This window comes from Neofelis nebulosa, chromosome 4 (genome assembly GCF_028018385.1).
Source record: "Neofelis nebulosa isolate mNeoNeb1 chromosome 4, mNeoNeb1.pri, whole genome shotgun sequence".
Classification (NCBI taxonomy): domain Eukaryota; kingdom Metazoa; phylum Chordata; class Mammalia; order Carnivora; family Felidae; genus Neofelis; species Neofelis nebulosa.
Window position 1 is genome coordinate 167,412,845 of NC_080785.1, and position 23,798 is coordinate 167,436,642.

Below are 23,798 nucleotides of genomic sequence, written 5' to 3' on the forward strand. Positions count from 1 at the left end.
AACCGGTTTAATGACAACGATGCTGCGTTTGACAAGAAACAAGGCTCGCTCCGCTCCCGGTGCCCGTCCCCGCACTCGAGGCCCGAGCGGTGCACCGGGCACCTCCCTGTCCCAGCTCCCAGGCGGCACAGCCACACGAGCACAGCCGGTTCCCGGGCTCCCGCAGGGCACAAGGCGACAGCGCGACAGAGCCGGGGTTGTTTTCTTAAAAAAAACGCTCAAACAAAAATAAGAACTCGACCCATCGAAACACACATCTATGTACACTGTCCCCGGCCCGGCCCCGCAGGGAGGCGGCCCCCTCCCCGCCCAGGTCAGGCAGGCTCAGCTGGTCGGGAGCCCGGGAGCCGTCCCCACTGTAGTGGCTGAGCCACTGCTCCTCCCCCACCACCCCTCAACTTTCCTGGGACCCGTCTACACAAACACAAAACCAAATCTAAACAAAAGCCACAAGTACGTATATACACATGCACACACGGCTGACAGAAGGGAGCACAAGGCCACCCGGACGCAGAGGGGATCTGCGCGGCCCTGCCCTGACTGCTGGCCCCCAGCCTAGCCCAGGCCCGCTCCGCCCGCTCCGCTGTGCCAGTACACCCACCCCTCCACCGACCCGAGGAGGGACAGGGGCCTGCTGTTCAGGTCCCGGGCCACACCCAGGCCCTCTTTCCTCCCTCGGCGGGAGGGGACGGGCCCAGGTGCACCTGGGGACAGAGCAGAGGACATGAGGGGGGGGGGGGGCCTCCTCCCCCAGCCGCCCCACAGCCAATGGAACACAGGGTCGGGACCCCACGGGGTGACCTGGGCGTGCGGGGGGCGCCGGGGAGGAGGACCCGGCCCTCAGGGTTGATTCTGCCCTTGGGTCTCCCTGGCTGGCTGCCCGGCAGGCTGTAAGAGCCCGAGTCCTGCTTGGGGATAAGGCGGGGCTGGGACCCGGCAGTGACAGGACAGTGGGGGGTTGGGGTGAGCACGACACAACGAATGGACCTGACTCGTCTTCCTCGGGCAGAAGTCCGTCTCGAGATGACCGCCTGGCACGGAGCCTGCCCCGGGCCTGCGCCGGACGCCGTGCTGAGCCTGTGGAGTCACGGGCACAGCTGCCGAGACGCCGGGCAGCTGGATGTGTCTCTCAGGTCCGCGGGCCGAGCTCAGCCGTCTGGCCAGCCTCGGCTGACCGGCCAGGCGTCCGGCTGTCTGTCCCGCAGGCGTGGGTGAAGGAAGAGCATGCAGGCCCGATGACGACGACAGGACGACGACGACGACACAGCGATGGACGTGAACAGAAGCAGCCTGGGTCCCAGGAGGTGTCTGTCGTGCTCCGAGCAGAGCGGCCGAACGGATGGTCCCCGCCGGGGCCGCCCAGCGCAGGGAGCGGGAGCCCCTCTCCTGCTGGTGCCCGGCCGTGCCCCCGCCCCAAACACTGGCTGCCAGGGTTCGCAATCAGGCTTTAATGAGAATCTTCGGGGTCTCTCCAGGCCCGACTCCCCGCCCCACCCCGGCTGCTTCCTCCGGAGACCGCGTGCCGGAGAGGGGAGGGTCCGTGAACGCCGAGGAGAGATGGTGCTCTTCCGACCCGGACAGAGAGGCCCGAGGGTTTACCGGATCCTGGTGAAGAGGTTGAGCACTGACACGGACTCCTGCGGGGCACACGGGAGGGACCGCTGAGCCTGCGGCCCCCGGGCTACCTCTCTGGAAGTGCCCGCCGCTCGGCCAGGCCCCCAGGGCTGGGCGCTGGGCGGCACTGGGCTGGGAAGTTCTGCCTGGAGGGGACGTGACGTTCTGGGCCAGAGGAGCCTGCGTGGGCACCTTCCCCGGCACCCCGAGGCGCGTAGGGGGTGGCCAGGCTCTGAGCGCCTCGTGCCACATGGTGGGGGGGGCCACAGAGGAGATTCCCAGGGAGATGCTGGCCAACAGAACAAACGGGGCTGGGTGGGGGGGTGGGCAGGGGAAGCCCCCAGGACAGGCCGAGGGGACGCGCGCAGGGGAACAGCTGGCACTGATACCGACCCACTTTACCTTTGTCGAACGGGTTTTGCTAAAGACGTTCCAGAACCTCAGGGTTTCATCCCCAGCACCAGTGACTATGGCCTCTCCATCAGGGGACATGGCCTGCAGAAGGAGACAGACCCCCATTGTCCCTACGCCCGCAGGCAGCGCTTTGCGGACAGAGCCGGGGTCGGAGCGCTCTCGGGAAAACCCAAGGCGGCCTCCCTCCCGCCCACCACCCGGAGACGCTCTTCTGCGTGACGGGACAAAGAGCATGTCGGTTGAAGCACAAGACGTCTTCTTCCGAAAAGAAAAAAGAAATTGAGCATCCGCAGGAGAGGGGGCCTTTCTGCAAGACCTGACAGAGGGTGGTCTGGTGAAACGCTCAGCGATCACGTGAGTGCCGGGACCCAGATCCGCAGAGAGTTCTTTCCGCGTGTGTCTACAGAGACACCCGGCTGAAGGGAGGGAGGGCAGAGGCGCAGCACAGCAGGTTCCCGCCGTCGGTACCACGTGACCTTTGCGGACAGGAGCCCGCCCTGCTGTGCAGTCCTGGAGGCCCCCCGGGCCGCGGAATCCCGACACAGGGCCGCACGCTGCCTCTCAGGGCGCAGGGCAGTGGTTTCTGGGCGGCCACAGCACGTCTCCCAAAGCCGGGGGCTGGGGGTCGGCAGACTCACCAGGTACAGGACCCTGTACGAGTGCCCGGTCAGCTTTGCCACCTGGGTCAGGGACGGGTACTTCCACACCAGGATCTGGTTCTGCGAGTAGCCGTGCGTGCTCACCTGGGGGGCGGAGAGGGTGCTGTCGGAACCCGGGCCCCCCCGCTTCCAAGGCCCCGGGGTCCAGACGTAAGGACATCTGAGCCGGCACCTCAGACTCGCCAAGCGAGCGAGGTACAGAGGCCACAGGTGACGAGGTAGAGAGAGCACGGTCACAGCCCCTGCTCCCCGCGCTCTGGTCGGTGACTGGACAGAGTGGGACACACGGCGCCTGACAGGCCCGGGAGCCTCTCTGGCGGGCACTGGGTGTGGGGGTGTGGGCGTCTGGGTCAAGGACGGGCACATCCAGGCACCTCTGGTCTGCACGACGAGGGTGGCGGGGGCCTGGCTGAACCTCAGGACCCCATGGGAGGCCTCAGCGGGGCCAGGGCTCCTGCCTCCCCCACCTCCTGCCCGCACCCCCAGGCTCCTCTGCCCCTGGCTCTTCGCGGAGAGGCTCCGAAGGCCGTCTAGCGACGAGGAGGGAGGCGCACGCGTGTGTCCCCGCAGGCCCTCCCTGGCCGGCCCCGCACTCACCAGCTCGTTGGCGTGCTTGGACCAGGCGAGGTTGCACACCTGGGAGCCCGTGTCAATGCACTGCAGCGGCTGCCCCGTGAGCGTGTTCCAGAAGCGGATGCAGCGATCAGCCGTGCCACCGCCAGACGCCAGCAGCCCGTGCTGGTGTGGGGACCAGGCGATGGCCTTCACGGCCGCCAGGTGCTCCGTGTACTGCTGCACGGGGCTCAGGCTCGAGTGGTTCCAGACCAGCAGCTGCGGGGAGCAGTGGCTGTGAGGCCCCGGAAGCCACCACAGTCCGCCCCCCGGGGGAAGAACCCGCACGGCCCTCACTCTGTGGTGAGGCCAGGGCTGCGAGGGGCCCGCGGTGCCTACCTTGTTGTCGTTGCCCCCCGAGGCGAGGAGCTGGTGGTCCGTGGACCACTTGAGCCCACACACCTCCTGCCGGTGGCCCTGCAGCCGCCGCTCTGACTGCAGGGGCGGGGTCCGGATGTCCCTCTGCAGGATCATGCGGTCCCGGCTCCCGGACGAGAGCTGGTCAGCGTTCCAGGCCAGCGCCCCTGGAGGCCAGGCAGAGGGCAAGGGAGGCTGAGGCCTCGCCCCCGGGAATCACACCTGCCCCCTGGGAAGCGGGCGGCTTCTCACCAACGCGTGCCGTGTGGCCTTCCAGCATGGACAGCTTCTTTCCTGCAGCTGCGTCCCAGATCTGCACAAAGCCCTTGTGCGTGCCAACGGCCACCAGGTTCCCCTAGACCCGAGCACACAGGGGAGGGAGTGGGCATCAGGCCCAGGCATGGGGACCTCTCCCTCTGCGTCCTCACCGCAGGGCCTTGGGGCCGTTTCTTTACAGGTTTCTTTGAAGCAAAAGGACACCCCTCCTTGGAACTTTCTGGGGGAACGGTCACCCAAGTGCACCGGTTTGTCAAAATCCAGTAGACACACAGGCTAAACACCTGTGCGTTTCTGCCTGTGGCTGCCGTGCCAGCTGTGGGGGCGGGGAGAGGTGTGCAGGGCACCAAGTCTGACCCAGAGTCACCATAACCATCTTTACAGGCTGGGTCAGGCAGGGGTGCAGGTGGAGATTAGACTCCCGGAGACTAGACAAGTGACCTCCAGGCCGGCTGCTGGCTCCTCTGGGTCCCCAGAGCCCCCTCAACATTGGGGAGGGCCCCTGCCAGCAAGACTGGGTCGTATCTCCCGGACTCTGCCCGGCTAGGGGATGGGGCCCACGTACTGACCCGTTCGGACCAGCCCACGGAGGTCACCGAGTCCCCTTCCACCGAGAGGTCACAGAGCCGGGTCACCTGGGGAAAGGGGAAGCGGTCGGTGAGTGCGGACGCACAGCCACCTGCCTGCGCACCCGTCCACCCTCCCCAGCACCCGTTCGCTGGCTTACGAACACCAGGGCAACGAGGCCGGGGTGCCTGGGACGCTGCGGGCCAGGAGGGGACACACACCAGCACGGGGATAACTGACCACACAGAGATGGGGCGGGCGCTCAAGTCCCCCTCCCCCACCGCCCCGGGGCAGGCCACAGGCTGCTGGGAGCAGAGGGGCGGCCCGTTCCCTGAGGGGGCTTCATGTGCCCCTTTGAAACCCGCCCGCGTCTGGTCTCATTCCTGAAAACAGCCTACTGCGAAGAGCAGGCCTCGAACCCCAGCAGCTACTCTGACAGATTGGTGGGGTGGCTGCTGATGACCGCCACCGAGGAAGCGGCCCTCAGGGGGGTCCCCTGGCCGGGCCGGCCCCGGGGGCCTCGCCCGGGTCAGCGTGCACGCAGAGGGGAGGCCCCGGGGAGGGCAGAGGGGTGCTACCCCGGCCCCGGAGGTCCCCAAAGTCCCCCGAGCCCCCCCAACCCCCGCGCGCTGGCGCCACCTGGCTGGTGCAGGCGCTCCACAGGTACACGCAGGTCCCCAGCCCCACGCTGAGCACATTGAGGGACGACCAGTCCACCAGGTTCAGGTAGAAGTCGTCCTGCAGCTCTGGCGCATCCAGGACCTTGAAGGGGATCTTGGAGATCTTGCGGGTGGGTTTCCGTGGCGACCGCAGTAGCTTCTGACTGCAGGGAGAGCCCACCGCGTGGGGTGCCGTTGGCGTGACCTGTGGGCTCCCCCTCGTGCTCTCCTGCCCGTTCTGCCCCTCCTCCTGCCACCCACATGACCCCACAGCTATGGGTGGTGACCGCCGGCCGTCGGGCCGCCCTGAGCTCTGACAGCCCCATCACGCCCTCTGCCCGGCACCTCCTCCGGGGAGCCCTCCTTGAAAGCCCTGTCTGGGCCCAACGCCACTGAGCCTGAAGCGCGTCCCCACTGAACCTCCTCTGTACCCCATGTGCAGTTCTAGGACCAAGCTAGGCTCCCTAGCACCGCCTGGCTGCCCACCTGCCCTGTTCCAGCCCCCACAGGCCTAGACTCACCTCTTGTTGCTAACGGGGGACAAGGAGTAGGGAGACACATCGTTGCCATCGTCGGGGCTGGAGCGCTTGGTGCTGAGGGAATACTGGAGGCAGGGGAGGGGGGACCCCAGCTGAGCAGAGCCTCGGCCGCACAGCCCGGGGACCTCAAACCTGGGGCCCTGGCGCCCCGCGCTGCTGGTGGCCAGGCCGGAGTGCGAGGTGAGTACTCGGGTCGGAGACGTGGCCCGGGCTCCAGGGATCCAGAGAAGCAAAGCAGGCCTCATGCCTGAGGCCTCCTCTGGACAGCGACCGCCCGGTGCCGGCCTCCCCCTGCCCCCCTGGCCGCCAGCCTGCCGGCCCTCCGTCAAGAGACCCGAGCCAGGCTCCTCCCGACACTGCCCTACGGCTGCCCCCAGCCTCAGGACCGTGCACCTGGCGCCTGCCCCAGCACTGCCTTTGGAGCAGCAGGAGAGCAAAGCCCCGGTTCGAGGCACGGGGCCCAGCGGCTCCCGGGGTGAGCACAGGCCGAGCGCGGGAGGCCGAGCTGGGCAGCCTGCAGAGGGCCTGTGCTGCACGCTGCCAGCAGGGAGAGCGTGCTCACCGTGAACAGGCCCTTCTTCTCAGGCGTGGAGGGCTGCAGCCTTCGGTCCTCCGTCTGCGGGTCCTGCACCTTCTCGATGCCGGCTCCCAGCAGCTCGTTCTTCAGCAAGGCGGAGTAGGCCAGGCCATCTGTGGGCAGCGGGCTCTGTAAGGCCTGGGGGAGGGGGCGGGGAGGGGGGGGGGGCGGGGCAGGGGGCCAGACAGGGTGTGACCCCTGACCTTTGCCGTTGTCTGAGGTGGCGTCCTTGGCTTTCCGATTTTGGCTGGGAGACTTCTCATTCTCCTGCGGGCAACGAGGCGGGGTCAGCTGGAGCCGCCCGCCCGGCCCCCCTCCACCCCTCCACCCCCCCCCCCCCCCGGCCCTGCCCTCTGGGCGGCCCGCACATTGATCCTGTGGAAATTCACGCTCCAGTTGGCACCGGCTCTCGAGGGGATGAAGCGGTCTCCGTGCTTGCTGGGGGAGGACACGGGAGAGTTGGCGGGCGTCAGGGTTCGCCGCATCTCTGCGACCTGGAATGACGGCAGGGCGGGGCTGGTGCCTGAGAGCCCCCCAGCGCGCGACGCCAAGGCCAGCCTCTCCTCTCAGACCCCGGGCCAGGCCTACCCTGCCTCCTCGCGCGAGGCCTCTGGCCGCTGAACGAGCGGATCGAGCAGCAGAGGTGAAACATTTTGACATGTGAGCCGCGGGCCGGAACGCTGCTGGCGGGCCTCAGTTTATCCTCCCAGCTGGGGAGGCGACACCCTCAAGAACGGGGCAGCCCGAGAGCACGGGCGCCCGCCACGGGGCTTTGTTCGCTTCTAAGCCACCACGACGGACCCGACACCTTGCTGCTCCTCGGGCCCCATCTCCGTCAGGCAAGGACGGTCTCCCACAGAAGCACGACTCCCCCTCTGGAGCCGGCACATGGACGCGGGGGCCCTGCTCCCAGGAAACCAGCCCAGCCCTCTGAACTGTCCCAGGAGAGTCCATGTCTCTAAGGGAACTGCTGGGGGCTGGACCACATACATCCCCCCCATCCCCCAGAAGGACAGGTTGAAGTTCTAGCCGTCCCCACCCCCGCACCCGGGATGTGACCTCATTCAACAGCATCTTTGCAGCTGTGATCCAGTTAAGACGAGGCCACCCCGGGTGGGACGGGCCCCAAATCTACGCCTGGTGTCCAAAGAGTCAGAGACACAGACCCACACAGAAGTGGGGGACGTGAAGGCGAGGACTGCCGGCCACAGCAGGAGCTGGGGAGGCAGGACTCCTCGACGGGACCCCCAGGACGAGCGTGGCCCCAGGACAGCACGGGCGAAGGCCTCAACTGCCCGGCACAGAGCTGAGAGCGTTGAGAAGAGCAGTGAGCACAGCCCGTGACCCATCAGGGGCCCACGATGGCGTGGCTGAGAGGGGTGGGGTCCAGGAAAAGAGGCCTCCCCAAGCTCTGCTGAGTTCCGCAGATAAGGACAGGGCCACCTCAAGCTGCCGCCACGGCTCTGCCCGGTCAGGCCCGCCCCACAGGTCTGAGACCCCAGGGCCTTCGGCTCCCTCTCTGGAAACTGGGAGAGCAGCTCACCTGCCCTCGTCCCTGCAGTCAGTCCCGGGCGTGGCCCCGGGGAACAGGGGTCTGGAGGCTGACCGTCCCTGTGGGCCCCAGCAGCAGGAGGCACGCCGGAAGCCCGGGGAGGGGACTCCCTGGCCACCGGGAGGCCCGCGGGAGGACGTGCTTCTCGCCGGCCCGGCACCCAGTGCTCTACAGGCTGCTCCCCGCCACCCTGGGGCCCGGCCGGCGCCAGTGGGGGCAGGGTGCCCGGTACTCACGCAGGGCATCGTGTTCTCGTTCTGAACGACGATCTGCCGGAGGAGGCGCCGCTCGTAGTCCTGGTCCATGGCGACGCAGGGCAGGCACAGCCCGCCGGCCAAGGTCAGCCGGCCCGGGTCAGCCTGGGGCAGGAAGGGCAGGAGAGGTCAGTGCCGGCGGGCAGCAGCCCCCTCCACTGCCCGGTGACCACGGCGAACTCCACAGTGATGGCCAAGGCCTGCCACTTCCTCCCAGGAGCCCGGTGGTGGTGGGGGGGGGGGGCAGGCACACCCCACAGGCTGTGGAAACCACAGGCGGCTGGGACAGGGAGGACGGCGGCTGCTCTGAGGGACCTTCCGCCAGGACTCCCGGCCTTTGTCCTGCTTAGTGCAAGTGTGTCATCTAAGTCTGGGTCCTGGAGCTTGCCCTCCGGCCACCCTCCTTCCCACGTACCCAACATGTTGCCTTCCTGCTTCAGACCCTCCGAGGCCACAAGCCACCCTCAGACCATGTCCAACCCCGAGGTGGGGGCTGGTAAGCGTCAAAGTGGTCCCAGCGAGGATTCCTCCTTGAATGAGGAAGCTTCTATATCCTTTTTTCTTTTTTTAAGTTTGTTTTTTTTTTAATTTTTTTTAATTTTTTTTTTCAACGTTTTAATTTTTATTTTTGGACAGAGACACAGAGCATGAACGGGGGAGGGGCAGAGAGAGAGGGAGACACAGAATCAGAAACAGGCTCCAGGCTCTGAGCCGTCAGCCCAGAGCCCGACGCGGGGCTCGAACTCATGGACCGTGAGATCGTGACCTGGCTGAAGTCGGCCGCTTAACCGACTGTGCCACCCAGGCGCCCAAAGTTTATTTGTTTTAAGTGAGAGAGTGAGAGACAGAATGTGCACACACCCACAGGGGGAGGTGGGAGAGGGCAGGGAGAGAGGAGGAGAGGGGGAGAGAGGAGAGAGGGGGGAGAGAGGAGGAGAGGGGGAGAGAGGAGGAGAGGGGAGGAGAGGGGGAGAGGGAGGAGAGGAGGAGAGGGGGAGGGGGAGGGGAGGGGGGGAGGGGGAGAGAGGAAGAGGGGGAGAGGGGGAGAGAGGAGGAGAGGGGGAGAGAGGAGGGAGAGGGGGAGAGAGGAGGAGAGGGGAGGAGAGAGGAGGAGGGGGGAGGGGGGGAGGGGGAGGGGGAGGGGGGAGAGGGGAGGGGAGGGGGAGAGGGGAGGGGGAGGGGGAGAGAGGAGGAGAGGGGGAGAGGAGGAGGAGAGAGGGGGAGAGAGGAGGAGAGAGGAGGAGAGAGGAGGAGAGGGGAGGAGAGGGGGAGGGGGGGAGAGGGGGGGGAGAGGGGAGGGGGAGAGGGGGAGAGAGGGGGAGAGGGGGAGAGAGGAGGAGAAGGGGAGAGAGGAAGAGAGGGGGAGAGAGGAGGAGAAGGGGAGAGAGGAAGAGAGGGGGAGAGAGGAGGAGAGGGGGAGAGAGAGGAGAGGGGGAGAAGGGGAGGGGGAGGGGAAGGGGGAGGGGGGGGGGAGGGGGAGGGGGAAGAGGGGGAGAGGGGGGGAGGGGGGGAGAGGGGGGAAGGGGGAGGGGGAAGAGAGGGAGAGGGGGGAGGGGGGGGAGAGGGGGGGAGGGGGGAGAGGGGGGGAGAGGGAGGGAGAGGGAGAGGGGAGGGGGGAGGGGAGGGGGGAGAGAGAGGAGAGGGGGAGAGAGGGAGAGAGGGGGGGAGGGGGGGGAGAGGGGGGAGAGGGGGGAGAGGGGGGGGAGAGGGGGGAGAGGGGGGGAGAGGGGAGGGGAGGGGGAGGGGAGGGGGAGAGAGGAGGAGAGGGGGGGAGAGGGGGGGAGGGGGGGAGAGGGGGAGGGAAGGGAAAAGGGGAAGGAGAGAGGGAGAGAGGGGGAGAGGGGGAGAGAGGAGGAGAGGGGAGAGAGGAGGAGAGGGGAGAGAGGGGGAGAGGGGAGAGAGGGGGAGAGGGGGAGAGAGGGGGAGAGGGGAGGAGAGGGGGAGAGGGGAGGGGGGAGAGGGGAGGGGGGAGAGGGGAGGGGGGAGAGGGGAGGGGGAGAGGGGGAGAGAGGAGGAGAGGGAGGGGGGAGAGGGGGAGAGAGGAGGAGGGGGGGAGAGGGGGAGAGAGGAGGAGGGGGGGAGAGGGGGAGAGGGGGAGAAGAGGGGGAGGAGAAGGGAAAAGGGGAAGGAGAGAGGGGGAGAGGGGGAGGGGGGGAGAGAATCCCAAACAGGCTCCACCCTATTAGCACGAAGCCTGACGCAGGGCTCGATCTCATGAACCGTGAGATCATGGCCTGAGCCTAATCAAGAGTCAGATGCTTAACTGAGGCCCCCAGACGCCCCAGGAAGCCTCTGTCCTAATGCACGAACGGGGGCCACAGTCCTCAAGCTGCAGGCACCTGGATGTGCACACGCGGGATGGGGTTCAACAGCTCACTCTGCCCGTTCAGAATTTGTACAACTCACACCCTCCTCCCATTGGGCTCAGCCAGCTCGGAAGGCTTCTCTGAAAAGGAGAAGGGGGGAGACGGAACAATGTTCTAGAAGCAAAGCAGGAGGTGCACTTTCCAGCACAAGGGGGGTGGGGGTGAGTGGCCACCTCTGGGAGAAGGATGTTCCTCACTGCGGGGCTGGACACAGGCCCGCGGCCAGTGGCTGCTTCCAGAAACCGACATGAAACGTTCACCAGTCCTGCCTCCCCCGGGGGCACCGCAGAGCAAATGCGGGGGCCTGAAGCAAGTGTTTCTGGGACAGAGCCTGAGGGCTGCAGCTCCTCGCGACGCGCCCCGCTCCCCCTGCCCCAGACCCCCTATGCGCTCAGGGCCACCGCGAGCTCTCCTGCCCTGTCTGGAGCCCGGGTTCACGACAGATCAAATACCAGAAAGTCGAAGGCTGGCCCAAAATTAAAAAAGTCTGTGAATCCTGAGGGGTAGCACTCTGGAGAAGTCAACATTTGCTTTAAAAAAATTGGGGTGAAGGGGCGCCTGGGTGGCGCAGTCGGTTGAGCGTCCGACTTCAGCCAGGTCACGATCTCACGGTCCGTGAGTCTCGAGCCCCGCGTCAGGCTCCGGGCTGATGGCTCGGAGCCTGGAGCCTGTTTCCGATTCTGTGTCTCCCTCTCTCTCTGCCCCTCCCCCGTTCATGCTCTGTCTCTCTCTGTCCCAAAAATAAATAAAAAACGTTGAAAAAAAAAAAATTGGGGTGAAATACGCTAAGATTTACCCACCTAACCATTTTCTAAGTGCACAGCCCGGCGGCTTCAAGCACACACAGTCGTGCGGCCCCCCCCCCCCCCCCCCACCATCGGTCTCCAGAACCTTCCCTCTCCCCAGGCTGGGACTCTGTCCCCAGGAAACACTGACTCCCCGCCCCTGCCCCCACAGGCTCCTCTCTGTCTCTGTCTCACACACACAGAGCCACGTAGCCCAGTAATTCCACTTTTCGGTGTGCACCTGGGAGAATGAAAGGAAACAGACCCGCACAGAAACCAGTCCCCTAAAGCTCCAACTGGCGTTATTCTAGGTTGTTCGTCATCACCAAGGAGAGAAAGACTCCCAATGTGTCTGTAGACAGGTTGAGTGAATGGATAAAGCCGACGCGCCCCACCCGCACACACCAGAATGTGACCCAGCCCTCGGAAAGGAAGGACGCCCTGCCACTGGCCACCACGTGGGCCCCGGAGAACACAGGCGCAGGAGGACACGTCCTGTGTGTCCCCGCTCACGGGGGGTCCCTAGAGGGGTGCCGTCCACAGAGACAGAGAGTGGACTAAAGAGAACGTCTGCCCTTTTGAAAAGAGACTCCTGAGGGCAGTGTGAGCTCAGCGTCACCGTCACCGGGGAGGGAACCAGCCTGGGGCTCCACCACTGGCACCTCTCCAGGCGTGGCCACACCACGAGGTTCTCTATCTTCGACAGCCCCAGATGGCCTCTCTGACGGGTTCCTGGGCCTGTGGTGGAGACCGTGCACAGCACGGGGCTGAAGGACCAGCACGAGCCCACCGAAGTCCTCGACCCTCACCCCGCAATTACGGGACACAGCCAGCCTGGTGTGGCCCAGGCCCAAAGCCGGACGGACACTCAGCCAGAGCCAAGCCCGCTGGGTGAGACTCAGAGGCACAGGCGCGTGGCCGCTAGTCGCCACGTGTGCGCTCCACACCACGCAGGTTAGCGGGCTTGCACGTTTGATCCCGTGCTCCCCGTGCACGACCTCACGACCCGTGTGTCTGCACCATCGCCTCATGCACACGAACCCGGGGACGGCCGAGCAAGGGGGCAGCGGCGTTGCAGGCTCACGTGGGGTCACGGGCAGGAGGCCCTGCCCCGAGGCCCGCCTCCCCGTGCCCACCCGCCCCCAGGGTCCTCCCTCCGCTGGGCCCGGAGTTCCTCTCAAGTCCACCGGCCCCATCGTCCCCATGGGGCCAGACGGCGGGCCTCCTGCTTTGTGAGCAAAGTGGGGCTGGTCCCCCCCTGCCCTGCCCACATCTCGGGTAAGCCTGTGGGAGCGGCCACCTCCGTCTTGCCCGTCGGCCCCCCTCCCCCCTGCATGTACCCTGTAGTCCCAGCAGAAGGTCCCCCAGACCAGTCTAGCTCCTCTGTCACAGAGTCCAGCAGTGATTGATGGCTGCGTCCCTCAAGCCTCCCTCACTTCTCTGTGTGTGTGTGGGGGGACCCCTTCCAGCCCACCTCCAAGTCCCCAGGATGAACCCCAAGGTGTGCCCTCGGCACAGTGACCACTCCTGGGGGCAGCATGGCCGTACGAGTTTCTGTCCAGGCTGCAGACATCCCATTCAGAGGACAGAGTCCCAAGGGTGAGCCTGGGCCACGTGGGAGCCAGAGCTGAGCCCCAGGAGGCCGGGCGTCCACTCTGACCGAGGACCAGCATCCTGGGTGGGGCTTATGGCGGGAAGAAGGGGCATAAAGAGGAACAGTCACGGCTCCATTCTGGTAAGTTCTGCCATCAGCGGGTACTTTCCCGGAGTCGGGCCAGTCAGCTGTCCTGAGTAAACCGGGGTCACAGAGGCAGGCACACTTCCTTCGGCCACTGTGTGCAGAGTCAACCCTCGAGGGCTCTGACTGGGGCCTTGCTTGCCGCCCGCCAGGCAGCGAGCCCTGGGGGGCACCGGTGAAGGCCACGCTCGGTCCACATGCTCGGTGACCGCCCCTGCCTTGCTCTCCCCGAACAGGGCTGCTCAGGGCCAGTGGGGCTTTGGTGGGAACGAGGGGCCTCACCATGGGGAATGGTCACACTGTGGGCTACAGCAGCCTAAACCTCTCAGCCCGGCCAAGCTTCCAATGGAAACCACGGCCCCCCAGTCACAGACCAAAGTCACCGTGCTGATGTCCCTGGGGGGGGGGGGGGGGCCATGAGGCCGGCAGGGCTGGTCTGTTTCACTGACGGCAGGGCCCAGGCCACAGTTCGGGAGAAACAAAGTGTCTACAAGGGAAGACACCCCACAAACGGTTTTATTTAGGAAGACGACACAGGGACACCGAGGGGCTCTGTCGGTTAAGCACCTGACTCTTGACTTTGGCTCAGGTTGCGGTCCCGGGTTCAGCTCTGTGCTGACAGTGCAGAGCCCGCTGGGATCCTCCTCTCTCTCTGCCTCTGCCCTTGTTCCCTCTCACTCTCAAAAAAAAAAAAAAAAAAAAAAAAAAAAAAAAAAAAAAAAGACACTAGCGGAAAAAACACCTGCCATCCACGGGAGACGCTGACGTGAAGGGTGTGAACACAGCCAGGGCTCCCGAGACGCCCACCCTCGCGTGCAGCTGGAAGGCGGCAGGCCCCACGCGGACAGCAGGGCCCCGGCCCACAGCCCCGCACCCCAGGCCGCGCAGGCGTAGGGAGGAGACAGGCACCCGTGCTCCTTGGCAGGAGCTGAAACCCGACTTCGAAGAAGGCAGTTTGGCAGCTGCTTTCCAAATTTAAAACGCACATCCTTTCTGACGCACTCTCCCTACTTCTAAGAATTCCCCCGGAGGAACTCCGGCTGCGTGTGCAAAACCGCGAACACAAAGGCAAGCGCCGCGGTGTGACAGCAAACGGTGAGGCTCGTGTCCCCCACCAGGAGAGGCGGCAGGAGGGTCGGCCAGAACCCCCCCCCCCCCCCCCACCCCCCCCCCCAAACGCGACGGCAGCACTGGGCCAACGAGCTGCTTCTAGAAGGCTGGGGAACACGCTAGCAGCACAGGTCAGCTCTCGGGAGGGGGCCGGGGGTGGGGGACAGAGAGGAAGGAGCCCGGTTTTCCCCGGGCGCCTCATGTACTTCTTGGGTTCTGTGTCACGTGAGAGCGGAGGCGGGATGGACGCGGCCGGCGGCCCCAGGCGGGCGCACTGAGCTTTTGGCTGCCCTTGCCCTAGTCTGAGAATTTCCTAATAAGATGTCCGCGGGGTGTGGTGTGCGGTGATTCTCCTGCTAACGAGCAGTCGCCGTGCGCAGACCGTCTGCAGGCCCCCGGTGGCCGGGCTCCCCCACCCAGGGCCGAGCCCCAGCCGAGGTGGGAAGAGGGAGCAGCGAGCCGCCCTGCTGACCGGGCGGGCCGGTGTTGTGTCGGGTGAGGGGGGCCAGAGCCCTCGGCCCCTCGCCGCCACTGTCCCCCTCCACAGGGCACCCGTCGCCGGGGGACTCGCCCCGCCCACCACGCCAGCCCTTCGGAAGGGGGCCTCCTCTTCCACCGCGGCCCCCAGAGCTCACACTTCCGCCACCGCCTCGGACGAGCCTTCAGCCTCTCAGCCTGCTCTCCAGGGACAGAGGCGCCACCCAGCCGCCTCACAGGACAGTGAGGTTCCCGCACAGCTACCCCGAGGGTCAGGCATCGCCGACCCTCCCTGAGAGCGGGCCCAGCGGCAGTGGCAGGGCAGGCGGCGGCGAAGGCCGTTGGCACCGTCCTGCCGCCCTCCGCAGCCCGCCAGCCCGTGGACCTCGCCCGGCCAGCCCTGCGGTCGCGGTGCTCCCACAGTTTCCGCCCACCCAGGCACTCAGTCCAGGTGTGACCCAGGGGCCCTCAGACTGGGCAGCGTCTGGGGACACGTCTGTCTGTCGACACGTGTGTCTGTCACGACGGTCACGACTGGGGTGTTCCTGGCCTCAAGGAGGTGGGGGGCTGGGGACGCTGCCCAGTGCCCTCAGTGCCCAGGATGCCCCCAAGGAACGTTCACGACGCAGCTGGAGGCACCCGCGATCGCCTCCGAAGCCTCCCCCCAGCAGGGGTGCAGCCATGGAGGGCACCCCAGGAGCAGGGCGTGCAAACGGACGGCCTCTTCTCTGGGCCTGGTACGGCAGGGTCCACGCTGCACCGCCCCCCCCCGCCCCCCCACCCCACCCCCCCCCCCCACCACCCCCCCCCCCCCCCCCCCCCCCGTTCATGTCGAGCCCCAGGCCCCCAGGCCAGAAGCTCCCTGCTCACCGGCTCGCCAAATTTCACATCCTTCAAAGTCTTGCTCATCTTGAAAAACCAGTCTCTCCCGCACTTAGATGTTGTAAGGCTCTTCAGGAAGCCCAAGGAAAAATGAAACGTTTCGTGACTCAGTGTCTCGAGGGTGACTGTAGCCTGGACGGGACTACCTATAAAATGGGTTTATACCGGAGGCTCTCCCTGTCACGACGACCCAGATGTCCTCCACACCAGCCAGCGTGTCCCGGGCACAGTGCTCCTGGGTGCAGCTAACTCCAGCTTCTGGAGGGGAAGCAGGCCAGTTAGGCCAGGCGGCACTGGCTACCCACACGGGGTACGAGGAAGCAGCCTATGGACGCCCACTCGGCGACGTCCTATGCGGGCGCCACGGGGTCCTAGGTGCACAGGACACTGCTCCCGGCCCTGTGGGATAATGACGGCAGTGGGTCCCGCCTGGGGCCCTTCCGCGGGCCAGCACCGCTCGAGGCCTTGTACTTAACTGTGTCCCACGAGCGGTCCCGCCTCCACCTCACAGAGGAGGACCCTGTGGTGGCTGGCGGGCCAGGGCACTGGGCTCCTACCCGGGCAAGTCCGGCTCTGGTACCTGTGCTCACCCCGCCTGCCCATGGCTGCTCAGATCACCACGCTCCCCCAGGTGAGGGGGGGTCCCAGGCCCAGCACCCCGAGCAAGCCAGCCACCTAGAGCTCAAAGGCCTGCTCTGGAGGGGGCATCCTCTCACGCAGTGAGTATCTGCTGGTCTGTTCTAGCGGGAACCATCCCCCAAGTAGGGATGTACTGATAAATGGCTGGGGGGTCCCTAGGAACGGTCACCAGGGGGCACAACCTCTCACAGGGCCCCTGAAACCTTGAGGAAACATGCACCTGTCTGAGAGATATACAGGCGGAGACGGCAGGAGATCTGGAGGGGGGGGCAGGTGCTCCCAGACTACCCAGCTCCCGGTGCTTTCCTCCTGAGAAAGAGGAGAGGCTCCCGTGGGGGGCCTGGGGCCCGGATGTGTTACTCTCAGCTATTCTCCAAGGGACCGGGGAAGTAGCACATGAGAAAGACCCAACTGGAAGAAGGAAGGACTTGTCTGATTTTCTGCTCACGTGGGAGCCTCTGGCGCTGCGGCCCCGGCCTCGGCTCAGGCCAGCTGGGGACCGGCCCTCGAGCCCCCCCGCCCCCACCACTACAGGAAACCCAAATACCATATAGCCCTAGAAAGGTACACTGGAAAAAGGTGGGGGCTTCAGAGAGGGGACGCACCTGGCTTTGAGTCCTGGCTTCCACTCTTACTGGCCCAGTAACTTCTGCGAAGCAGCTAGGAGGGTGCCTGACTCAAAGGAGATGCTAGGAGGTGGTGGCTGATCCCACGGGCTCAGCGACAGGTGCACAACACATCCCCCATGTGCCGGCTTCCTGTTCCTCCCTCCGCAGTGTGTGTGGGCTGTATGGCACGGGGGGCGGGGGTGGGGGGGGGGGGTGCCTGGGCGGCCGCTGCTCCAGTGAGCTCCTGACCGCAGCTGTCGGCCGGGTGGCCAGGTGGGGCCCCTTCTCTTCCTCACTGAGGCTGCAGGTAAGGAGAACGGGTCTTCCTCCAAGAGGAGGGAAGACTGTCGTCAATAAAAAGAAATGGGGCTACGTGGAGGCAGGAGGGCTGGCCGTGGCCTTCAGACATGGCCCAGAACGCAGGCTCTCGCACTCCCAATAGCTGATGCACAGAACAGGCCCTTTGAAGAGAGAGCTCCCACCCCGTGGAGGGAACACGATGGACTAGTGGTCCCTCACGTCTCATGACACCAAGGACAAAGCCCAGAGGAGCTGGAATCAAAAAGGGCTGAGCCCGGGGCGCCTGGGGGGCTCAGTCGGTTGGGCGTCTGACTTTGGCTCAGGTCATGATCTCACTGCTTGTGGGTTCGAGCCCCGCACTGGGCTCTGTGCTGACAGCTCAGAGCCTGGAGCCCGCTTCGGATTCTGTGTCTCCCCCTTTCTGCTTCTCCCCTGTTCACACTTTGTCTGTCTCCCTCTCTCTCAAAAATAAATACACGTTAAAAAATTTTTTTTTAAAAAAAGGGCTGAGCCTAACACATACGACAGGGAAGCAACGAGCCTCCCCTTTGGGGGCTGACGTGAATCACCACCAGAGGCAAGTTCTTTCTGGGGAGGCCTGGAGGTGGGGGCCCCCGAAGAACACATTCCAGCACCCGTGCGTGTATCCGTTCTCTCAGCTAAACCTTACTCCCCGCTCTGTGCAGGCAGACCCTGGGGCTGACCAAGGAGTCCCGCCCTCCGGGGGCTGACGGACTAGAGGACATGGCCTTTGCACCGGAGGCTCTCCCCTCTGACCCTGTGGAAACGGCCACACCATTGGCACCCCGGGTGAGCCCTGCTGCTCTAAGCCTCAGAAGTGCCCAAGGTGAAGCCTCTCGTCTACCCGCTCTGGGCACTGGGGTCGGCAGCAGCCCAGAGGATGCAAACCCCACGTGAGGGAGGGACAACTTGGCAACAGCAGCAGGCGATCTACGATCATTTACACGACTGAAACTGTGGTTTACGTCACAGGGCCAGATCTCAAGGCTGGATCAGGCCTTAAAGGGGTTCAGATGAGCCCCTCACAACTGCATCTGCTTGCATGCCTGCAGGGACAGGGATCTCACCCCCTCACAGGCGGCCTTGAGCAGCAGAAAGTGCTCCTCAATATGTCTCACCAGGGACCCCACCTATGGGTCCTAGGTGGGGGCAGAAGGAAGACCTAAACCTACTACGTTTAGGGCAGGGACCGCCAACCCCGGCTGCTGGCACCACAGACACTGGGACCAGGCGTGTTCTGGTGGGGGGGGGGGGTATGTTCTGGGCACTGCAGGGGGCTGAGCAGCCTCCCCGGGCCCACCCACTTAATGCCAGAACACCCCCAGCGTGACAACCACAAACATGCCCGGACGTTGCCCCCAGTGGAGAACCCCCGGCTTGGGGGAATCTGTAGAGGGAAGAGTGGCTTCCCTCAGGCTCAGGAGAGCAGCGCTGACCTTTCTCTTGCCGTGCGGCCTTGGATAAGCGGTAGGCACAGGCACAGACTCTGCCTCCGAGCGGCGGTCTGCCCCTTCCCTTGCTCCCTCCATCACCGCCGCCCCCCCACCCCCGGCCTCTCCTTATCTCTATCATAGGACGCTGTGCAAATACAGCCTGACGCCTCCTGCACAAATCGGTGGTTTCTGGGCCCGATCTACTCCAGGAAGGAGCATGTGCAAAAAAAAGGGCAGGAGGATCGGGAGGGGTCTGCTGCTTTAGACAAGCACACAGAGGTCTGGGGAGGCCGGGTGTAAGGAGAGAGCTGGGGGGCAGGAAGAGGGAAAGCGAAGGCCCAAAGAACAGTCTCCTGGGCCCGCGGTGGGGAGGTGGGGAAGGCCAGGGAAGAGGGAGTCACAGGATGAGACGAGCTTTCGTGGACTGCAGGTAGTGTCGTGTGGAGGAGGGGGGACCCAGGGGGACCCGACAGTGCCTGCCCAGTCCGGGTGGGGAAGCAGGGGGTCCTGAGAGGATGGGGGAACAGGCACGAGGGGCCCCATGTGAGGCTGGGGGAGGGAACGGTCAGAGGAAAGCGTGACCTCCTCGGGGCTAACTCGCCCCAGGTGCTGGCAGGACCCCCAGGGGACGGTGACTGGCGCTGGCCCCATGGGGCTGGAGCTCAGGAGCCAGCCTCAGGGTCCAGCAATGCACGAGGACAGGGGGTCAACTGTGCCCAGCAAGAACGCACGCAGACAGCACAGCGGGATCTCAGTTTGCATCAAAAGCGACGGCCACGAGAACCTGTGCTCAGCTGTCTGTAGCAGCTCTGACCGGAACAGGTAAAAGGTGGAAACGGCCCAAGCGTCCGCCAACTGGCGAGTGGACAAACATACCGTGTCCAGCCAACACACAGGAACGTCACTTGGTCTCGAGCAGGAGCGAGAGTCGCCCGGCCCCGCCGCCCCGCGGACGGACCCCGAACGCACGACGCTCAGCGAGGGAACCAGACACGAGAGGCCACGCGGGGTGTGAGTCCGCGGGTGTGAAACGTCCAGAACGGGCTCATCCTGACACAAAGTGGGGTAGCGGGTGCCAGGGGCTGCAAAGGGCATGGGACTGACGACTGACGGGAAGGGGGCTTGTCTGGACTGGTGAGAATGTTCCAGAATCCATCTGGTGATGGGTACACAAGCCGAAAACCACTCAATTGCACAGTTTAAATCAGTAACTCACACGGAGAGGGAACCGTATCTGAATAGATCTGTTACCAACAAAGGTCGAGCAAACAAGTAACGGAAAGCAGGCTGCTCCCTGAAGGGAAGGCATAGGAAGCCAGGGGACAGCGGAGTCCACTTTTCGGGGGGAGGGAGGGTGCATGTGTCAGGCATGGCGCTCGAGGACTGGATGGCACGGGGCCGGCGGCACGTCCCGTGTGCTCCTGCCCCGGTATCAGGTGAGGACGCCACGGGAGGAGAAAGAGGTCACCTGCCAAGGACACGAGGATGCGCAGCTGTTGGGGACACAAGTGTCCCTTCCAGAAGGGCTCTGGTCGTGGGCGGAGTCTGTGGAGTCCCAGCGTCAACGTGCGTCTGGCCACCGAAGGAAGGTGCTGCCGCACGCGCCCGGCTCCAAACCACCCAGCGTCCGCGGCCGCTCCGTGTGCACCAAATCTCGGGCAGGTGCAGCAAGAGGTGGCCCGCGTGGTGACAGTGGACTTGACAAGGGGGAGGCCACCGCGGCCTGTGGTGGGTCAGAAACCGGACGGCAGGAAGATGCCAGGCCAAAGAGGGGCGGCCAAGTAGTCCCTTCCTGGCTCTGCGGGACACCGGCTCCTGGTGCCAGCTCCCGGAACGGGCCAAACGCGCCCTTCCCTCGGTCCATCAGTCCCTCCCGCCCTGCAGCACCCAGTTGAGCCAGCGTTCTCACGCTCCAGCCTCACGGGGGCACCGCGCAGGCTCTGGGGACGGAGTCCCTGCCCTCACAGGGCTCACGGTCCCCCCCTCGACACTGCTGATGTTTGGGGCCATGCTGAGCACTGGGTGGTGGGGTGGGGCAGCAGCTTCGCTGACCCCACCCACTGGATGCCAGGAGCACCCCCAGATCACTGAACCCAATCAGCGCCTGTCCCGATCACCACAGATGTCCCCAGACGGCACCCAGGTCTCCAGAGGACAATTACAAGGGTACTGCGATCCTGCTGGTTCCTAAAACACCAAGTCCCTTGATGCGGACACCCGACTCAAGTCTCCAGGCTCGCCCCTCAAACAGAATGATTTTGGATCCTCACCCCATTCAGTGCTACCCCGAAAAAGGTCCCCACAACCAACACTCCTGTGGATCCCCAAACCCAGAGGTCCCTGGTATCCAGACCCCACCAGACCAGAGGCCCCAACAAGTGACAGTGGCGGGACATTTCCTGCTGAAACAGAGGACCCGGTGTGAAAATCCAGGCCGACCAGCTTCTGAAGACTCCACTTTTCCATCTGCTTCCGGGCGCTTCTCCCCTAGCCCGAAACAGCCGCCACCACTGGCTAGGGCACGGGAGTCGGAGATTTCCCTGGGGGAACAGTCCCAGGGGGCAAAGGGGCAGCACAGCTAACTCCCTGGACACTGCCCTCCACCCAGCGAGGCAGCTGTCCCTTGAACCACGAGCTGTCCCAAGACCAGAGCCCTTGTTTTCGGGGCGGGGGGGGGGGGGAGCCCATATCCTCGTTCGCTCGGCCAAGCGCCATGCGGCCGGCACACCTGCTTACACTCTGAGGTTCGCAAGGCACGCGGTTGGGTTTGGCTCACACGGAAGGCGCCCCCGGCACCAGGGGCCAAGACGGCCCACGAGAAACCCTGCACGATGAACAGGCTAGGATGCGAGCTGGGGGGCAGTGCGCCACTCGGGGGGACGGGCCCCAGAGGCTCTCGGCAGCTTCTAGTGTGCAAATCCCCCACCTCCTCCAGGAGAGACCACCCAACCCCCTACATTTCAAACACCCTCTCACGTGTCCCCAATTTGGGGTAAGAGGCACAGCTGGGCATGTTGTGATGGATTATTTTTCTTCGGGCAAATCATCCTCATGCAAAGCGTGGTAAGAAGCTGGGGGTGGGGGGGGGGGGGGGATTGGTGCAGCCTCACCAGCAAGAGGCCTGAGGTCATCACTCTGCCGACTGGAGTGAAGGGTGGGAGGGGGACTAGTTCCCAGCCTGACAGGCGCCTGAAAGAGGGGACGATTTCGTGGGGGAAAAGAACAGGTGAAAATCTAAACGGGTCCAGGCTGCAGAGCGGAGGGTCTCAGGCTTTGGGCTGGGGGTGGGCCCAGCCAGTGCAGGACCAGTGGGCACCGGTCGGCAGTTTCTAGCGGGGGGGAAACGCTCTGATGGGGAGAGACATTCCACACTCGGGGGCTCCGGGGTGGCGGGGCTTGGGCTTACAGGAAGAGGCAGGATGTTCCGGGGTCGGGGCGTAGCTGGGCTCAGATTTTGGTGGGGTCAGGGCCCAGATGGAGAGCTTGACTCCCGCTGGATGGGGGCTGGGAGGGCCGGGGGCAAGGGGACACTTGTGCATTGAAGGAGCCGGGCCTGAGAGCTTGTGTGCCAGAACCGAGAGGGAGGGGAGCGGCGAGCACGACGGGGAGCCCAGACCACAGGGTCTCCACACCTCCGTCTACTCGCTTCACGGTCCACACGGCTAGGATTGTATTCTACTGGGATGGGGGGAGGGGGCCCGGTTCGAGCCGGGGTGAGTCGTGACAGCGATGGGGGCAGCCGAAATCTGGGCAGGGCCTGAGCTGGGACGGTCCCGGTTTGGAGGAAGCGGGTTTGACAGGCCAGAGGTGATCAATGGCTATTTTCGAGGGTGAACGCCCGGCTTAAGGAGACAGAACTCGACCCCCGTTTATAGGCGGACCCCGGACGCCGGCTGCGGGGGGGGAGGGGGGGCAGGTCTCGGGTCGCAGGTGGCTCGGGCTGGGGCGGTCACGCAGGGCCGGATCTGGGGGTGAAGACGGGAGCGAGATGCTGAGGTCACCGCGGGCCTAGCTGGGCACTGGGGGGGCGGCGTTCAGGAGGTCTGGCCGGCTCCTGGAGGGGGCCCCGAGCGCGGGGGCCGCAGCCCCGGCCGCCGGCGCGGTGTCGGGGGCCCCCCGGGTAGGCCCGCGCCGCCGTCGGGCCCCGCCCGGCTCGGGGGTCGCGGCTCGGGCCCGGGGGGCGGGTCCTCAGACCCCGGCCACCTCACCTGGCTCGCTCCGGTCCCCCGTTGGCTCCGCCGACCCCGCCTCTCCCGGCGCAGCGCCGCGCCGGCCTCTGCCGCCCGCAGCTCCACTGGTCCGGCCGCGGCCGCCGCTGTCGGGACCCCGGGCTCCGCGCTCCTTAATATGGCGGCGGTCGCTGTTCCGCGGCCTCCCGGAGCCCTCCTCCGCCGCGCGCGCTCCCGTGGCCGGCCACGCCCCCGCGCCGGCGCGCTGCGTACCGCCGCCACGCCCCGCCACGCCCCCGCGCGCCCGGGCCTCGCGCCCGGGCCGCGCCACGCCCCTCCTACCCCGCGCAGCTGCGCCTGCGCGCCTCGGGCATCTCGGGAGGACGTGACGTAACCCGTGATTCGAATCAATACAGGAAGCGGGGCGCCACGCGTTGCCACGGGCGACCGGAGCCGCCGGGGGCGCCCGCGACCCCGCTGACCCGCTGAGCCGGTTGCGAGGGAACTGCGGGAATGGCTCTGCCTAGTTCAGGACGTGGTTCTTAGCAGGAGACAGTCGCAGGCGCGGGCACTCAAGGGCGGCCCCACAGCCCGGGAAGCAGTCGCCCTGCGTGATAAGCGCAGAGGGGACTCGGCAACAGGTGCATGACACCCACTGCCTGCGGGAAGACGTTCCGTTCGTTCAGTATCCAACATTTATTGCGCTCCTACGGAGTGCTCTCCAGTCAGAAAAACCTCTGCCCCCGACATGGGCAAAGGGTGCAGGCAGACCTTCAACAAAGAAAAGAGGTGAATGGCCCAGAGGCTCATGAAAAGATGCTTACCATCAGGAGTCATCAGGGAAATGCAAATCAAAACCACTTCAGGGTGGAAGGGGAGGGAAGGGAAGGGACCACTTCACTCCTACTAGGATGGCTATGAAAAAGAAAACAAAACATAACAAGTGTTCGTGCAGACGTGGAGCAGGGGAACCCTCCTGAACGGCTGGCTGGTGGGCCGTAAAATGGGGCAGCCCCTGGGGAAAACAGCCTGGCAGCTCCTGGAAAAGTTACATGTGGAATTACCATATGACCCAGCGATTCCACTCATAGGTATCGACCCAGGAGAATTGAAGACGTGTGCCCATAAAAATGTGTACAGGGATGTTCGTGGTATTATACGTAATAACCAGAAAATAGAACAACCCAACT

The 23,798-nt window shown here is 65.2% G+C and overlaps 1 protein-coding gene across 2 annotated transcripts; it reads right to left on the reverse strand.

Moving 5' to 3' along the window:
- Nucleotides 1-1,433: 1,433 nt before the first annotated feature.
- On the reverse strand, nucleotides 1,434-22,855 carry FZR1 (fizzy and cell division cycle 20 related 1). Of its 2 annotated transcripts, none has more exons than XM_058728998.1 (14): nucleotides 22,648-22,855; nucleotides 8,063-8,185; nucleotides 6,643-6,768; nucleotides 6,478-6,541; nucleotides 6,260-6,387; nucleotides 5,680-5,762; nucleotides 5,139-5,322; nucleotides 4,502-4,567; nucleotides 3,909-4,011; nucleotides 3,639-3,823; nucleotides 3,285-3,518; nucleotides 2,667-2,771; nucleotides 2,008-2,109; nucleotides 1,434-1,637 (listed from the first exon to the last, which is right to left on the reverse strand). In XM_058728998.1, the coding sequence occupies exons 2-14, from the start codon at nucleotides 8,129-8,131 to the stop codon at nucleotides 1,596-1,598; spliced, it is 1,491 nt and encodes a 496-aa protein (XP_058584981.1). In that variant the 5' UTR covers nucleotides 8,132-8,185; nucleotides 22,648-22,855; the 3' UTR covers nucleotides 1,434-1,595. The 2 variants fall into 2 exon arrangements, with proteins under 2 accessions (XP_058584981.1, XP_058584982.1); XM_058728999.1 differs by having other exon boundaries at nucleotides 2,017-2,109; nucleotides 22,648-22,854.
- Between the last annotated feature and the right edge of the window lie 943 nt (nucleotides 22,856-23,798).